General features: G+C 38.9%; 1 protein-coding gene across 9 annotated transcripts in view; it reads right to left on the bottom strand.

Moving 5' to 3' along the window:
* Window positions 1-18,508, bottom strand: part of GRIA3 (glutamate ionotropic receptor AMPA type subunit 3) — a 307,490-nt gene that overhangs the window by 71,868 nt on the left and 217,114 nt on the right. For all 9 annotated transcript variants that reach the window (XR_010132479.1, XM_063702875.1, XM_063702874.1 and 6 more), the window contains 4 exons: window positions 16,020-16,124; window positions 15,599-15,706; window positions 14,206-14,412; window positions 1,371-1,747 (listed from right to left, as the gene is read on the bottom strand). Coding sequence is in view for 8 of the 9 variants with exons in the window: in XM_063702875.1 (XP_063558945.1) it covers window positions 1,371-1,747; window positions 14,206-14,412; window positions 15,599-15,706; window positions 16,020-16,124 (797 nt within the window). In the remaining variant the exon portion in view is untranslated. The remainder of the gene's footprint in view (window positions 1-1,370; window positions 1,748-14,205; window positions 14,413-15,598; window positions 15,707-16,019; window positions 16,125-18,508) is intronic.

The raw sequence follows: 18,508 nt of genomic DNA, 5'->3' as shown, positions 1-18,508 counted from the left end.
CATGAATCACCGCGCCCGGCCCAGCATAACATTTTTAAGGTTCATCCATGTTGTAGATGTGTCAGTAGTTTGTTCTTTTTAATTGGTGAATAGTATTCCACTATATAGATATAAAATATTTTGTTTATTTATTCACGAGTTGATAGACATTTGGGTTGTTTCTACTTTTTTAATATTATAAAGTTACTATGAACATTTGTGTATAACTTTTTGTGTGAATATGTTTTCCTTTCTCTTAGGTAAATAGCTAAGAATAGAATTGCTGTGTTATATTTTAAGTATATATCTTACTTGATAAGAAACTGCCAAGCTATTTTCCAATGTGGCTGTAGCATTTTGCATTCCCACTACTAGTGGATGAAAGTTCCAGTTGTTCTACATTGTCATCAGCACTTGGTTTTGCCTATCTTTTTGATTGCAGCCATTCTAGAGGATGTATGGAAGCATCTCATTGTGGTTTTAATTTGCATTTCCCTAATGGCTAACAATGTTGAGTATCTTTTGTTGTGCTTATTAGCCATTTATATATCTTCTTTGGGGAAATGTCCATTCAAATCTTTTGTCCATTAAAAAATTGGATTATCTTCTTTTTATTGAGTTGTAAGAGGTGTTATATATTCTGGATGCAAGTCCTTTATCAGACACATGATTTACTAATGTTTTCTCCCAGTCGGGTTTTTTTTTTTCATTTTCTTAATACGTCTTTTTAAATGCAAGGTTTTGAATTTTGATGAAGTCCAGTTTATCAAATTTTTAATGGATTGTGCTTTTTGTGTCTTATCTAAGAGCACTTTGTCCAAACCAAGGTAAAACAGATATTCTCCTATGTTTTCTTTGAGAAGTTTTATAGTTTTAACTAGAAAACTTGGGTGGGATACTATAATAGATAGTTGTAGGCAGTCTGAGAGCAAAATGAAAAAGGGAGGGCATTGAAAGGAGAAGGTAGGAGGGATTTAAAGAAGAGTTCTATGTTCTTTTAAATTTTGTCTGGATCCAATCTCTTTAGAAATGAGAAAACACTTCAGTACAATTAATTAGGAAACCATGACTGTTTGATCTGATGAAGATTTAGTATTTACTTTATCTGAGTAATATTAATATTAGTGGCAATGCTGCCTTTATCCAGAGTTCAAATGTTTGTTTTAATGTATATACAATACCATAGAAATGCATGAAAGACATTCAAAGCAACACCAATGACACACTCACTTCATGGACATAAGCAAACACAATGGCTTGATGATAATCTGTCATTTGATGGAATGTTAAATGAAAAAAATCTGGAGTTGAGATGGATGAATACCATATGTACATGAATGGTGTATGACCATAAAATGCAATGAGGCATTCAGTATGCCACAAAAACAAACCTTGGAGAAATATCACATCCTTGCTGCATAAAGGCACCCAAGGAAAACCAAAGACTGTTAAATATTCCAAATTCATTTGGAGGATCAGGAGGACTTTGTGGGTCACGAGGTTCTTCATTGTTGTCTTCCAAGTGCCATTCATAAGGACTGAATCTGCTGACTAGGAAAAGAACTACGCTGACTCCAATGTAAGCAAAGACAATGCACATCCAGATTTCATAAGCCAGGGGATCCAGAAATGAGAATACGCCTGGTTTTGATTTCTGAGGTTTCTTTATCATGATGGAGATGCCCAGGCTCATGAATGGCTTTGAAAAATCTATGACTTCTTCACGGACCAATGTTATAGTGAGTGGAGCAACAGCTATATCAGCTCTCTGAAAAAAAAGAAAAAAAAGAAAACATATATGACTTTTAGAGACAGTCTTTAATCAGTTATTTGTCACTTAATTACTTCTTTGGTGAAAATATCAAGTCCTAAATCTTTACAACCAATTGAATTATCAATGCTTAGGTTAGAAAAGTGGTAGCATTCAGTGGGTTCTAAAGTGCTTTAACTTGATGGTAAATTAAAGAAAGGGTCCTGGCCTTTTGTCTTCTGAGACACATTGGCTTAGAGCAACCGACTCTGCTTTCTTTTCCTAATAGTGTGTTTTTTGCTACCTTATGATACAACTTGTACTGCCTTGTGACATGTCACTATTTAACTCTCGTTTTCTTATTTTAATTTTCATGTTCTTATGTCTTTTCTCCCTCACTTGACTGAAAATTCTTGTGGAGCAGGCATAATATCCTATACTTCTTATATCTGCTTCACTCTACACCATGAGGTGCCACACAGGGCCACAGCAGTTTAATTCTTAGGTGTCTGCTGTCTTATGTTATTCTTGAATTTTTTTGAGAGTATATCTTTTAAAACAGGTTTTTTGAAGGCAGAGACTCAATCTTCTATTTTTGTATGTATCACTGCAACAGATTCTAAACTAAAGAAACTGTAGATGCCTAAAAAATAAGTTGTTGATTATTGTATATGACATATGCAAACATGAAAGAATTTTGCCTGGGCAATAACAAGGGTAAAACAGTTGTCAGAACACAATTTATGTAGTAAGCTATATTTTCTAGTGATAATATCAGTGTAGCACTCACATGTATTGAATCAATAAAATAAATGTCAGTAGTGCACTGCACAATTAACTTAGGCAAAGGCAGGCAATGTTTTTATATTAATCCCTTGAAAACAGGCACTAGGATTTTCTACATTTATTTCTTTTGTTTTCTGCAATTGTTCCTTTCCAACAGTAGTAAGTCATAGTCTGAAGCCAGGCCTTAAAATGCACACAAAGAAAAATCCTTCTGACTAAGGAAAGGCTTTTGGATGGTATATCATATATGAAGTGAAAACACAAGTTTTGATCATTTTTTTTCTATGTTCAGAACAGTAATGCCTCAATACCCCTACCAAAGGGCAGAGGTAGGGAAGTCTGATATAGAGTATATTTTCAAAGAAATGAAATTTTACTCCTTTGAATTACATATGATAAACCAGTTGAGGAATACTCCTTAATTAGTTGAAAGGGAAATGCAGATGATAAACAGCTAGCTAACATTTATTGAGTGCTTATTCTATATGAGGCACTTTGCTAAGCACATTACACCTACTATGTCATTTAATTCTCACAGTAACCTTGATATTGGTACAATCACCATTCCCATGTTGGAGATGGAGAAACTAAAGCACAGAGAGGCTGGGATTAGAACCCTGGTCTTCAGATTGCAGAATCCAGTTGCTTAATGAACATAATGTTCTAACTCCATGGATACTTGCAGGTTTCTACTATACACTACTTTTATATGCAATTATCAACCTTAGCCAACCCCTCTTAGGTTCATTCCAATGCAAATTTGAGTCTTTATTCTGTGCCAAGCACTATTCTAGGTGCTAGGAATGAAGCAGTGAACAAGACAGACAAAACAGACAAAAATACTTACCTGCATGGAGGGCATCCTACATCCTTTACATCCTAGTGGAAGTTGCAGAAAGCATGGGTTTATTGAAGCCAACTGCCTACTGATCAAATCTACCTTGGAGGCTCACCACCATTTCAAACTCACCATTTCTAAAATTAAACCCATCTATCCCCCCAAAAGTAGATTCTCCTCTGTGTCTGTGGATGATGCTTATTTCAAACTTTTCCCAGTTCCTAATCCTTATCAGTCCTATCCTCTCTGCAGATGATCTTGCCTCTTTCTTTACTGAGAAGATGGAAGCCATTTGATATAAGCTCTATCATCTCAGTTCCACCTCCCCCAACTTTGTCAACATATTGCAGCATCTTTATACATTTCTTCTGTGTGTTTCCATCTCACAGAAAGTGACACTTTCTAAGATTTGATCAACTTATTCCATGCATTCTATATTTCTCTGTCGCTTCTTAAAACCCAGCTCTATCTACTATCTCTTTTACATCTTTAATTTTTCCCTTCTCCATTAATCTATTCCGGTGGTTCTTAAAGTATGGGTCCTAGATTAGCAGCAAAAGAGTCACCTGGGAACTTGTTAGAAATGCCAGTTCAACAGACACATGAAAAAATGCTAATCATCACTGGTCATCAGAGAAATGCAAATCAAAACCACAATGAGATACCATCTCACACCAGTTAGAATGGTGATTATTAAAAAGTCAGGAAACAACAGATGCTGGAGAGGATGTGGAGAAACAGGAAAGCTTTTACACTGTTGTTGGGAGTGTAAATTAGTTCAACCATCATGGAAGACAGTGTGGCAATTCCTCAAGGATATAGAACTAGAAATACCATTTGACCCAGTGATCCCATTACTGGGTATATACCCAAAGGATTATAAGTCATGCTACTATAAAGACACATGCACATGTATGTTTATTGTGGCACTATTCACAATAGCAAAGACTTGGAACCAACCCAAATGTCCCTCAATGATAGACTGGATTAAGAAAATGTGGCACATATACACCATGGAATACTATGCATCCATAAAAAAGGATGAGTTCATGTCCTTTGCAGGGACATGGATGAAGCTGGAAACCATCATTCTCAGCAAACTATCAAAAGGACAGAAAACCAAACACCACATGTTCTCACTCATAGGTGAGAGTTGAACAATGAGAACACATGGTCACAGGTGGGGGAACACCACACACTGGGGCCTGTCCGGGGGTGGGGGGCTGGGGGAGGGATAGCATTAGGAAAAATGCCTAACGTAAATGACGTGTTGATTGGTGCAGCAAACCAACATGGCACATGTATACCTATGTAACAAACCTGCACGTTGTGCACATGTACCCTAGAACTTAAAGTATAATAAAAAAAAAAAAGAAAAAGAAAAAGAAATGCCAGTTCTCGGGCTCCACCCCAGATGTATGGGATGAGAAATTGTGGAGGCGTGAGACTCATGTGGCCTTCCAGTTTGTTGTAATGCTTGCTATAATTTGAAAATCATTGATCTGTTTTATTCACTTAAAATCATTTTCAGGTAATCCTATTTACTAACAAACAAAAATGAAACAGAAAACCCTCCTCCCACCTTTTGATCCTGCTGCCTTCTTAACCACATTACATCCCTCCCTAACACCACCAGTATTATTGAAAAAAGACAACTTTACTGTCTTGATATCAACACCACTTTCTCCTTATACCCCTGAGACTTAATTTCCAGCCCCTCCAAATTACTGAAATTGTTTCTTGAATTATATACTTGGCTACTAAATTCAAATATCTTCCTTCAGACATTAACTGCTTGTGTGATGCCATTGGCCTTTTGCACTATGTACGTGCTTTCCTTAGCTCTCTGTTATGAAAGACTACAGGTTCTCCTCCTACCTCTCTGAATGTTCCTTCTCTGACTTTCCTTCCTAGTTCTGCTCTCTCAATTAAGGTGCACCTTTGTACCCCAAGAGACTATTCAGAGTGCTTGTCTTAGGAGATAATCAATGAAAGTTTGTTCTTTAAGGTTCTGTCCTTCACTTTCATCCCTCAGTATTGTTACCTATGGTTTCAACTCTCATCTCATCGTGGCTAACTTCTGAATTTCCAGTTCCATGTTACTAACTAGAGGGGAGCCAAAGACAAATTTTCATCTATTTTACCCTTTTGCCTGAAGCTAGACCTGGTCATAGTAAAAAAGGGTACTGAGGAGAATGAGTTGGCCAGAAAGCTAGCAGAGTGGTTTTTTTTTTTGGCAGAGAGAGTCTGAATCAGTTAGAAAGAGTCTTGTCATGCCAAGAGAATTCACAGATAAAGCCACTTCCTTTCTTTGCCAACATGTCTGTCTCCTGCTCAGAGCATGCAAATACCCCTCTAGTATCATTTCTCACTTGATTTCATTCGAATTTAATTACTTAATTTAACCAGTATTTTTCATCTTTTAAGTCTAAAAGATAGTTCTAGGAGAAATTGTTACTTGTTTGTTTTAGAAAAAAGAAATAAGAAGGCATTCACATGAGAAAATTATTTTGGAATGAATTTAAGGAATTTGGGGTCTTTTCTAGAAGGTACAGAAAGGAGTTTGAGAATCTTGACCCCTTTAAAAAAACCCTACTTGGTAATTGAAACACCTACTACATGGTAAGCACCACTAAATACTAACAAGATGTGGCTAGATGGATAAAGCAGGACTTTTTGTTGTCTGATTCCCAGGAACATTCATCAAAAGAACAGATTCCCAAAGAAGGCCATTCCTAGTTTGAAGTACTTCTGAAATCACAAAAGACAACAGGAAGAATCATCTGCTTCCCTTAGGCACTTGCCTTTTTTTTCCTCAGCCTGGCATTTCTGTATTTTTTTTTCTGGATTGTTTCTTTCTAAGGAGATTTTTCAAAAAATGTGGAATTTGTCTATGTTTTGGAGGGTGCTCTCCCAATCAAGAGTGGCATTAAATCTGTGCTCAGTTATACCTCATTGATGTAGACCTGACTCCAAAAGGAGAATTCCCCATGATGAACCTTAAAAAATACCTATTACAGATGGAAAAAGGCAAAGGAATAGCAAAAAGCAGGTGGAAGAAGGCAGGTGGAAGAAGGCTCAAGGACAGCTTGAGGCAGAATCTGTAGCTCCCTTCCCTTCTATTGGTAGGAGACTTAGCAACTCTTCTCCTTTCTTGTATGTTTGGTAAGAAACCAAGCAGCAGAACTCATGTCAGCTCAGAGCCAGCCTTGGCAAAGCCCTTGCCCTCTATCACCACTATTCCCACAGGCAGTTTTTGGCCGCATGTAAGTTTTCTTTTGAAAAGTGTCTGTTCATGTCCTTTGCCCACTTTTTTATGGGGTTGTTTTTTGTCCACCAAACCCCTGTGATATGCAATTTACTTATATTACAAACCTGCACATGTACCCCTGAACGTAAAATAAATGTTAAAATAAGTTGTTGTGATAATTGGTTATTTCAGAGCATAGGACCTGCTTGGCATAATTTATGTGGGCAATCATGTTATGGCAGTCCCAAGAGAGCTCAGTAGGTATTTTGAACACTAGTTAGTTATATGCTCCACCCTGTAACTAACTAGCATCCAAAAATACCCATTGAGCTCTCCTGGGATTGCCATAGCAAGAAGGTAAAGGGAGAGGTCACTTTCAAGGCAACTTGAAGATTGAGGAGGCCCACACTGATGAAAAGCTGAAAAAGGTAAGTCCTCAAATGGAATTCCTTTCCTAGTCTCTGCTCTTATGAAAGCCAGCTGTAGGCTGGGAGAGAGAGTGGTAAGAATTATGGATGGGGTTAGGGAGTAGGTGAAATTCTGACTCAACAATGAAGTGCCTCTCTTGGGGTGTCCTGAATCACTCCAGTGGCCAGTTGTCCTCAGGCCTCTGCTTGCACTGGTAATAGCAGTAGGCAAGTTATTTTCAGAAACCTAGGTGGGTAAGTGTGTGGTAGTGGTATGAGGGTGCTCCAATTGACAGACAAAATCAAGCAAATGGAAAGAGCACGGAGTAAGAGTTTGCTAGTACTTTTGCTTGCATCTTGACTACTTAAAGGATTTTAATCAAGCAGCCTAAATGTGGCTGTGTGGGCTCAGTAAACACACTGAATTAGGTTTGAATTTTCCACTCACCAGTTGCAAACATGGAGCAACTGCATTATTGGAGAGGATTTAGCTTGAGGGGATTTATAATCCTTTTCATAGGTGGGTTGCCAAAGTTGTAAATGTTATAAAACTTAAAAACCAACAAACTCATATGTGTAGGGCTGATGCACTTAAGAATCTGACAGGTTTTAGCCAGAGATGACACTGACTTTAAACGTAATTTTAAAAATTCTTTGAGATTGCAAGCTTGTTATATCTTTAAGAATTTTCATCTGATTATCTGATACAAAACTTGTAACCCACCATGAGACTACGAATGAGCAGGAGCTTGTCAGACACCATTTTAAAGCACTTTCTGAAAGCAGGGAAGGGGATAGAAGAGAGGAAGTAGACAATGTATTGATGTGTAATCGTAATGTACTATATGTTATCCAAGAGAAGAAGCAGACATGACCTGACCCTTTGTCCCTGTATCAACCACAAGGCTCTAGTTGCCTTTGGCAGACATTTCCTTTGGAAAGTTGATATGTGTTGAAAACGGGAGTGGGGGCAGAATCAAGCTAGACAATAGGAATATAATTGCTGTGTGCTGGGGGACAAGACTTAAACTGATTTATTGGCAGTACTCTATGGGATATTTACTGTCTGCAATTGTTAAGATCTGGAGAAAAGAATGAGGCTTATTTAAATCTGTGCAACAACAAGCAGTGTCACAACAGAATATCCTAATTTCTTTATCCAGAACAGGTATCCCCGACTGGATCTATTGATTAGGGCTCCTTGTCCTTGGGGAGCTGAGAGAGTTAAAGACAATATCAAGATAAAAAAGTGTCTCTGGAGCTGGATGAAGGCCTTGTGAGACTACGTTTAGCTGGAAATATTTTCCCCACTCTTTCTGCTTCGAATGGCATACTTCATGTGTCCTTAATGCTCCTTCCTGGAGTTTACATGCATCATTTGAAGGAGGAGGGACTTTTATCAAATCATCAGCCCTTCTGCCAAAGCCCAGTATAATCACCTGAAGAATATCTGGCATCTGTTACTGGACCCTTGCTTCTCTGCCTTTTAGCTGGAAGGACAAATCGACTCTCTGCCTTTCTTAATGGAAAATGAATCCAGCTTAGGATAGTGACAACCTAAGAGGTAATTTCTTCTAGGCAGAGAAATGTCAGTGCAAATAGTATCTGTAAAGTTGCCATGTGTCCTGGGAGTGTGAAGGAGTCTGGGGACACCCAGGGAATATGACCTATAATCAACCATCCCTGCAACCCCATTACTACCCCCAGGCTCTCTGCTATCTTCTAAGTCAGAAGAAGCAATTTAAGCAGCAGCTTGTCAAGCCTTTCCCAAAGCAACCCCCCTCTTCTTTATCCTTAGTTGTAACTGCTAGGAACATAAGGAACATGGCAGTTGCCCACTGGGAGGTGTTCTGTTAATTGGGGCCTCAATTTCCTTTTAGCCTTTCTCCTGACTCTCTTTTTCTCTTATATCATATCTCCTCTCTAAGGGCAGAACCTCCAGCTGTCTATATTGGGTTTTCAAATATTTCGAGTGATAACTAGAAATGTGGATTACATTATCCTGGAGGCCATAAACAAGCAGGATGAGTATCTTGGATGAAAAATAGCAAAATAAGTATCTTAGATAGAAAAGTTTATAATCCAACTAGATTGTAAGCCCCTTAGAGCCAGGTGGGGATGCTATATCTGATTGATACAACATCAATATTTCCATAATCTCACAAGTTTAGTGAACTGAGCCAGTGTGACCCAGTGGACAGAGCACTAGACCATGAGTCACAAAACCTGTGTTGCCAAGTTGTGGGATTTTGTGACTTTGTCCAATCCTGCTGCCACTGCTGTACCTGTGTCCTCTATCAGGCTTTGGATTCCTGATTACCTGAGGGGCAGTTCTGATGTCTGATCTTGGCTGGTCCCCATATGCATTTGTAAAAAATGAATGGTAAGGTAGGATTAAGGATGTTTAAGAGCCCTGCTAGCAAAAAATGCTGTTTTTAAGTGCCCTCAAAACATATGGTATTTGGAAGCCATAAAAACTTGTGGTCTGTAAGCCATTTGATCTGGGACTGTTACCATGTAGTGGTGTTACAGACATCCAGCTCAAAATCAAAACTGCTAAAAGCAGGTGGACAGTTTCAAGTCCATGATGTTCTGAAGGGCTTACATAATGGGGCACATTGTGTCCTACTGAGGTTTGTTTCAAAAATAGCCTTCTTAGAGATACAAGGTGCCCCAACATCAACCTGATTTGAATTTCCTTAGAAAAAAACCTATTTATACATCATCTGAAAAGAGGCTGATTGGCTTCCTTATTCTTTAGCAAATTTAATTCATTTTGATTCTTTCTTGAAACTTTATGACTGACACTGAAATCTCCCTTGCAGAGCTTTCTTCATCTCTGATTTTTTTCATTCTTTCCACTCTGCTCTGTTTTACATACTAAAAGCATAAGAGAAATACCCTTAAGATAAAGCAGTGCCTATCTGTATAGGTTTCATGTTCACTGCAAGAAATATTTCCCTGTTCTCCATCTTTTTGCTCATTAAGAACTTAGAGAAATCATTAGGGGTTTTCTGCTCTTCTTTTTTTAAAGCAACTTGCAAATCACAAGAGGCCAGGCCTGCCAGAAATGAAAGCCTGTGTTTTCATTTTTCTCCATTTCTGTCATTGATAGAGAAGTTGAAAACTTCCCAATGCCAAAAGACTAAAACTTCTAAATGAAGATGAAGACACATTTAGCTCATGAGATCATCCTCTTTAACAGAGAGCTTTTACTCCAAGCATGATAAGAATGTATGTTTTTCATAGCCACAGGTTTTAGAGGAAAATGGAATTTGGCAGTCTTCTCCGATGGGTTGGTTTGCTGTAGTTCTCTGGAATCACCTCCTGTTATAAGCCCAGAAAGCATCAGAAAGTTGTTTCAGGCAGGGGAAGGAGGAGGACATTTCTGTAAGAGCCTCCCCGGCTATTGCTTTTGTCTTTAGTAGAAAGAACTAAAGGGAAAAGATGGGAAGGTTCCTATGGGAACACTTTTACTATTCAGAAGTGGAGAGAAGGCATCTAAGTTGCTAAACAAATGAGGGACTCTAATACTCAAGCTCCCTCACTCACAAGTAGACAAATTGGAATGAGGAAGAGATATGTGGAGATTAAATGAGTGCAGTACAGGGAACATGCTGGAGGAGAAAACAAATCCAGTGAGAAAATTGGTCTTTGTCTGAACAATGTCAATAAATCTGCCTTGCTCTATGTCACTGTGTGTAATGTCTTCCTCAATGCCAGGAGAGCAGTGATCTATTTACAGAGAGTGACAGGAGAAATATGGTCATTCAGTTGTGATGGGGTGGTAGAGTTCATGGTATAGCTCACGTCGGATAACCTGGGCTAGTAGAAACTTACACCTTAGCCTGGGCGTGGTGACTCACACCTGTAATCCCAGCACTTTAGGAAGCGAGGCAGGTAGATCACTTGAGGTCAGGAGTTTGAGACCAGCCTGGCCAACATGGTGAAACCCCATCTCTACTGAAAAATATTTTTAATATTAGCTGGGCAAGGTGGCAGGTGCCTGTAGTCCCAGCTACTCAGGAACTTGAGGCAGGAGAATTGCTTGAACCTGGGAGGCAGAGGTTGCAGTGAGCCAAGATCATGCCACTGCACTCTAGCCTGGGTGACAGAGCAAGACTCTGTCTCAAAAATAAATAAATAATAAATAAAATAAAAAGACACTTACGCCTTAAATTTCTTGCCATGCTGCTGTTGCCAAACACTCTTCTCTCCAGAATGACTAAGGCACCATAAGCCTTTCTAATAAATTTCAACTATCTTTCAGAATGGGATGGGCCTGAAACCACACTTTAGCTGTTGGGCAGATAGTGTAATGGTTAAAAAGCATGGACTTCAGAGCCAAAGATCTGGGTTAAAGTTATTGTATCACTGTTACAGTTTGAATATTTGTGTCCCCATGTCCCCCTCCCTCCCGCAACCAAGTCATATGTTGAAATCCTAACCCCCAAGGTGATGGTATTAGGAAGTGGGGCTTTGGGAGGTGATTAGGTCATGGGAGGGAAGCCCTCATAAATGAAACTTATAGTGTCCTTATAAAAGAGGCCCAAGAGGGACCCCTTACCCTTTCCATCATGTGAGAACACAGGAAGAAGGTACCATCTATGAGCCTGAAAGTGGCCCTCACCAGACAATGAATCTCCCTTGATCTTGGACTTCCCAGCCTCCAGAACTGTGAAAAATAAATTCCTGTTGTTTATAAGTGACCCAGTTTATGGTGTTTTATTATAGCAGTCCAAACAAACTAAGATAGTCACTGTAAACTGTTTGGTCTTTAGCATGTAACTTCACCTCTCTAGGCTTCAATTTTCTCACATGTAGAAAGAGTTTAATAGTGGCACCTTCCCCAGAGGCATGTTGTGAGGATTAAATTACATATAAAAGCACTTAGTACAGTATCTGGCAGCCAGTAAATATGCAACAAATGGTAGCTAATAATGGTAGTAGTAGTAGTAATAGTAGTGGTAATAGTAGTAGTAGTAATAGAAATAGTAATGATATTACAAGATTATATCCCACCATGAACTCAATTTAATGAATATTGCTTAGGCATTACTGTATGCCAGGCATTGATTCATTAAAGCAAAAAGTGAGCATTTACTATGTATCAGGTAATGTGCCAAGAGCAAGGGTGAGCTGTAAGCAAGACAAGACCTCTTGAAGCCTAAGTGTTGGGGAGATGAGGAACAGGAAAGAGAAGAAAACCTTATCAACAACTTGGAAAGTAAAAGATTAGAGCCGTGTCAAGATGGTTCAGAGCTTCTCAGGGTCCTCAGAAATCATGACTGGGTGCTCTGACCCTTGTTCAGCCCTCTCTGCACTGGCGTTGGAAATTCTTCTCTTTCTTACTGCTGGATTCACTTGAATCTCATCTGCCACTTAGCCCTGCCCCAGTTCCCAGGACCGATCTTGACCCAAGACAGGAGATGATGGCTCCAGGCCCGTAGATGGGGGCTGAGGTTCAAGTTGCCTTGCTGTTCATCTGACTAGAGGATGGTGCTCCAGTTTTTATATCTGGGGTCCAGCTTTGCTTTTGTTACCTTTCTGTGCCCTTATTTTTAGAAATGAGCTTCCGACTTTGTGGTTCCTCCCAAAGGCCTGTTCCAAGAACTTATTTAGTGACCCCAGTACTCTCATATGATTGGAGAGCTATACCTTATTCTTGCTGGTTTCCATCCCAAGCACTAGAGTCCTTCTCCTGAACCTCAGTCCAATAAATAAATAACCTGGTTGTTTGCTTCTTGCCAGCTGGGGCTTCTCAGTATCTCCACCTCCTAGATTCCTCTGTCTTCCCCTTACTTAGTGTAGATATTGTCTAGACAGAGAGTTATTATTACAGGTAATCTTTGTTTGTTAGAACTAAACCTTTGCCACCACCCACTGCACTTGGATTAGTCCTCTAGTGACTGGTTTACTGCATGGGCAGTTTTTCTGTCCAGTTCTGCTTATTTACATGTGCCTCATTAAGCTGCCCAAGATCTGACATTCACAATCAGAGGCCAAAACCATTTAATACTAAGTGACCCAGGAGCTCTGAAGATATCACTGTACCTTTCTTAAAAGCCCTAATTGCCCATATTAATTCTTTTGCACTTGGACTATAGATAAGCCCCTGGCAGAGCCATTCTGTTCATTTTTCATTCATTAATTCAGCAAGGATTTATTGAATGTCTATGTTTCAGACTGTGTGATATTGAAATGAATCAGCTACATCTTCTGTCCTCGAGGAGTTCATAGTCTAGTAGAACAGTGGAACTTGTAAATGGATCATTACAATACAGACTTAAAAGTACTATATGAATATGGAAAGGAAGGAAGCAAAAAGCAGGGGTACCTAACCCAGACTGCAGGCAAGTAGATGCGAATAGAGAAGGTTTTCTGAACCAAGTATCACTGCTGTGTTTCAGAGGACTAGTAGGTGGTATTAGCTGCTGAAGAGACACAAAAGTACTTCCAGGCTTATACTAAGTGAGAGCTCAGCACCTTCAGGGAACAACACTTACTTTTCTATAGCTGGAACATTGGGTGTGAGGGGGAAAGAGTACAGGATGAAGCTAGAGAGGTAGGCGGGTGCTAGATTATAAAGTGCCTTGTTTGCCATGTAAAGGAATTTGAATTTCATCCTGATTGTTAAAGTGGGAAATTACAGTAATGTGGAGATCTAATTTGCCAGGGTAAGAACAGACGCAGGGTAACAAGTTAAATGACTGATAGATGTTAAGAACCCTAATTAAGGTGACGATGGTGGGGGTGAAGAGTGTGTCTAGATTTGAGAGACTTAAAAGTAGAATTCACAGGACATGGTGACTGACTAGATAAGAGGGGAACAATGAGGAAAGATGATGAGGTTGCTTAGGCAAAGTTGCTTAGGCAACTATGTGGGTGGTAATTCTGCTGCCTGAGCTAGAGAACACAGAAGGAACAGATTTTAAATAGAGGGCAGGCTGTGCTTAATGTTGCCAAATAAAATCCCCCAATTCTATTTTCCTTTTAGTAAAATAATCCTGTTGTCCAAAGGATACTACTGACAACCTACCTTTACAGAGCACAACTGTAGAAGAATATATTTTTCTTGTAGACTATATGTAAACTATACAACTGGATAAACACTGCACTTGAAAATTAAATCTTCTCTCTTCTTTGTTAATTGGAAAGCACAGAATAAATGAAAACAGAATTGGAAAAAACTCACCCCATAGACAAGTTCCCCAACCATGCCGTTCCATATTTTAGTCTCTGGATCCCTTGCACCATATTTCCCGTCACCAACGATGGACAATTTGTATTTGATCCTTACATGTTTGGCTATTTCATAGGCTAGGTCTACACAATAGCCTTCATATCGTTCATTTCCTTCCAGTTGCTCATGGTTCTTCTTGTACATTACATATGGTGATTCCTTTGGGACCAGAAGCAAGGTAAAAGGATTACTCCTATACATTTTTCTAAGAGAAGATAAATGCAATAATTTTTCCCCTCTGTGACTATTGAGGTTTGGTATGTGAAAAAGGCCTTTAAATTGTTACTTAGTAAACAGAAGAGCCTTAATTGAGTATTCATTGGGTCACTTTTTTTTTTTTTTTTGGTAGGGGGAGTCCTTAACTGATAATTTAAGGAAGCAGAGAAGGATTTCAGTTCTTTTTGAGAGTTTGAAAGATGGCCCAGTTTTCACCTATCAAGTCTTTGATTTCATCAAATTTGGCAGACTTAGTTACATGATGGTGAAGTGCCTTTCATTTCTCAAGATTTATTATGTAGGAATTGCAGGTAGTTGAGGCAAAGCCCTGGGGAAGCATTGTGATCCCTGTGAGGTCAGGGTCCGTGGCATTTACATTTTTATATCTCCAGGGCCTAGTATAGTACTTAAGACAAAGGGAGTATTTGATATGTATGCTTAGATGAAAGGCAAACTTCAGCCTAGTCTCCATTCAGTTAGTCATACTTTCACACCTAGAGATGTATTTGTTTTTAACCCAGGTTTGTACTTCATTCAGTAAAAACAAACCAGCTTTTAGAAAAGTGTTTTAAAACTAAATGAGAATACCATCTCACATTTTAAGTGCTTTGAGTTTTGCAGAAAACTTCTTTGTGTAGTGGACTGTGCCTTGAAACGGGCTTATGACATGGGTAGGTGATTATTATTATACCCCTTTCATAAATGAAGAAACAACAACCTGAGGCTCAGAGAAGTTGTGACTTGCACAGTTTTACAGGTTAGTGGTAGACCTAATTTTAGAATCCTAATGTACTCTCTCCTCCACACAGTGCTGCTTCCCCCACAATGAAGAATTAGGTTTCAAGTCCAGATGAAGCATCAGTCCTATGCGGGCGGGCATGGAGGCGGGGAGAAAGAGGAAAATGATAATCTAAAACTGTTCTAAATTCCTATTCTTTTTCTTTCTCTCTTTTTGTTAAATGACATTCTGTTCATCATCATGGCAAGATACTTTGAGAGTTTCCTGAGCTTCCCTGTTGGAAGTTTTTACTGTTTGAACTTGAGGTCTTTTCTACTGGTGGAAAAATACTTTTCAGAAAACAGAAGTCTTGCTGGACAGAAAGCCCACCTACCTTCTGTTCACACTTACCAGAATGGTAGTCACTACTATGGTCCGATTCTCTGAGGATGCACTGTCATTGCTGATTTGCTGATCTGAGAAAGGCACAAACCTTTCATACTCATTCCAGTAGCCAGCCTAGAAAGAGAAGACATTTGACCTGGATGCCTATTTTTCCCTTAGAAAAGTACTGCATGAAATTGAAGTGCTGTTGTGGAACAAAACTTTCTTGAGCTCTATAAGGATTGACATCGTGTCTCCCCGTGTCTTGTAATTCCCGCCAGGACCCCCAACACTGACACACAGGTGTGCTATTCCTTCATCCTGGAGGTTCCCATCTCCCACTCATCCTTACTGATATTTTGTAAAATAATAATACTTATTTTCTTACATCCAAATGCTGTTCTCTTTCAATAGTCCTTTTCTTTAAATGTCTGTTTTGGTTACTTACTTTTCGAGAGCCACTGACTTTCATTTCATACACATCGATGGTATAATTTGTCCTACGTCCATAAGTGTCAAATTGAATATTTCCAGTCATTCCTTGTACTTGCACCTGGTAGAAAGGGAAAATTTAAAATTTAAAAATAGCACAGCATTCTCGCCTTCTAAGTCTCTGGGATGAGGTCTACTGACAGATCTTGGAATCTTGAAGAATTATTATTGCAAGTCATTGAGCTCTATCCACCAGATCGAGTCTATACAAGATCTTCATTTCCTCCACAGTATTTTCTTGGCATGCCTTTTAGTTTTGAAGCATTGAGTAGGTGTAAGATGCTGTTACTTATATAATATAATGAGGGCTCTACCGCCACTTTTTCAAGGACCTGAAATTTCCACTAGCCCCTTCCTAAAAATACTCTGCAGGCTACCCCCTTAACTAGGGTAATGTATTCTAAACTGAGTTCCTTGGGGGCCATGGCTGTGTCTTATCTTAATATTTCCCATATCTGAACATAATCTGGTTTCAGCAGCATGGGCACTGTTACACCTGGACTCATATCGTAGCTTCAATTATTAATTGAATGACCTTCAGCATGTTCTTAATGCTTTTTTACCCCAGTGTCTTAATCTGTAAGATTGAAAATCCTAGTAGTATCTATCTTTCAGAGTTATTGGGAAGATTAGAGAAGATATATATATATATATACACACACACACATAAATGTAATGTTTAGAACAGTATGTGGCATCTATTAAGCATCAGAATACATGCTAGCTGTATTAATTATTATTAACCAAAATGGATTTAGTTCTGTTTCTTGAGAGGGTTACACATTTGCCAGCTACTACAGTGACAGGGATGAGCTTTCCCTCTTATTTAACCTACACTCAGCTACAGACAGGTAACAGACAAGAGAGCTAAGCCATGGAGGGATAATCCAAAGACTGATGAAATTTATTAAGCCTAAGGGGTCAGGAGTATGGAGCACTAGACAAGAAATGTAGAAGTACTGGAAGCCAGAACACTTGTTTGGGATGCCAAATGCCGATTTCATGTATGGAACAATTTTTCCTGGGCCTGGGCTCAGTATTATGAATTAGCAAGAGGCCATCTCTTCTGGGTAGATAGATTCTTTACCTATTTTACAGTGCAGGGACACTGGATGAAATACCCTCTGCAAATATAAATAATTGTTGTTAACCACTTGCATTACTCATCTGGCAAGTAAAGGTCAAAGACTTTGCTTCAAAGAGAAAGAATATATCTCATTTTCCTAGTATTAAAGAATGGAATTGTTTTTCATCACTTATGGAAAATGACAAGCTGTCAAACAAGTCAGAGGTGGCAGTGGGTTTGTGTTGCAGAAAGAAAAATGTTGTCAAATATTAGGGAACATTTTTTAAAGGGAAAGGGGCTTGTTCACCACCAGTAGGAGACTGTGGAATTCCTGTTGAAAGGAAAATGCTCCAATCTGATGAACTGAAAACAAGATGATTGTCCAACTGATCCAACAAACCTAAGCACTATTGTTAGCTTAGGCTTGCAGAGAAGGTGGCATCACACTTCTAGTTAGAGAAAAGACCTTTGTTGAGATAGAAATTACTTATCCAGTGGGATGAGACTGATACATAATGTGAGCATGAAGGGCTCTTTATACTCTATTTTGAGCATTGAATTCTGATAGAAGAGTTAGACAGGGCAGAGACAAGGGCAATAGGAACTTATTAAGGAAAGCCTTCATTAGTGAAAATAGCTAGGGCTTTAAGTCTCATTAAGAGTTGTCTATTTCTAAAGACCCAACCTATCTGAATATGATATATGAACTGGAGAATAGTCAAGGCATAGTCCAACAGATTCCAGACCCATGATTTGAACGTTTGGTGACCAGAAGTAGAATTGGACTACCACTCAGAGAAATCTATTTTTAAGGATGTGGTCCAGTATTGAATGTTAGTGACAGTTTCCCCGCATCCCATCTGGGATCCCTTCTTTAATTCATAGCATCCTGTGTAAGACTTAGACATAACATTTTTATAATCTATGTGTTTCTAACTTTCCTACTGGATTAGGAGCATGTCGAGATGAGAGACATTTTTTTACCTCTGTTCTCAGCAACTAATATTGTGCCTGGGATAGAGCAGATCGTTAATAAATGTTGATTGAACAAGTCTCAAAGACTTAGAATCTGTGACAGATATGTCAGTAGACTGTGCTGGGCTGATCTTTGCATTATTTGCAGATTGTGAGGAGAATGATTACCCAATTTGCAAGTGGCTTTAAGATATTTTAAAGCATGTGTTTACATATTAACAATTTAAATGTGTGCACTCCTCATCTTATTTCTTGCTTGCATACTAATATGGAGCCTGATACATAGTCATGGGTGCTCAATAAATATTTACTGAATGAATGTTGTAATTATTTATTCATTAAAACAGGCCCCTTAGGAGCCTCTGCCAGGCAATGATTTTGTTTGCCAGATTTCTTTTGAAGGA

This window comes from Gorilla gorilla, chromosome X (genome assembly GCF_029281585.2).
Source record: "Gorilla gorilla gorilla isolate KB3781 chromosome X, NHGRI_mGorGor1-v2.1_pri, whole genome shotgun sequence".
NCBI classification, from domain to species: domain Eukaryota; kingdom Metazoa; phylum Chordata; class Mammalia; order Primates; family Hominidae; genus Gorilla; species Gorilla gorilla.
The sequence above is the reverse complement of the archived record's forward strand: the minus strand, read 5'-3'. Positions and strand labels throughout refer to the sequence as shown.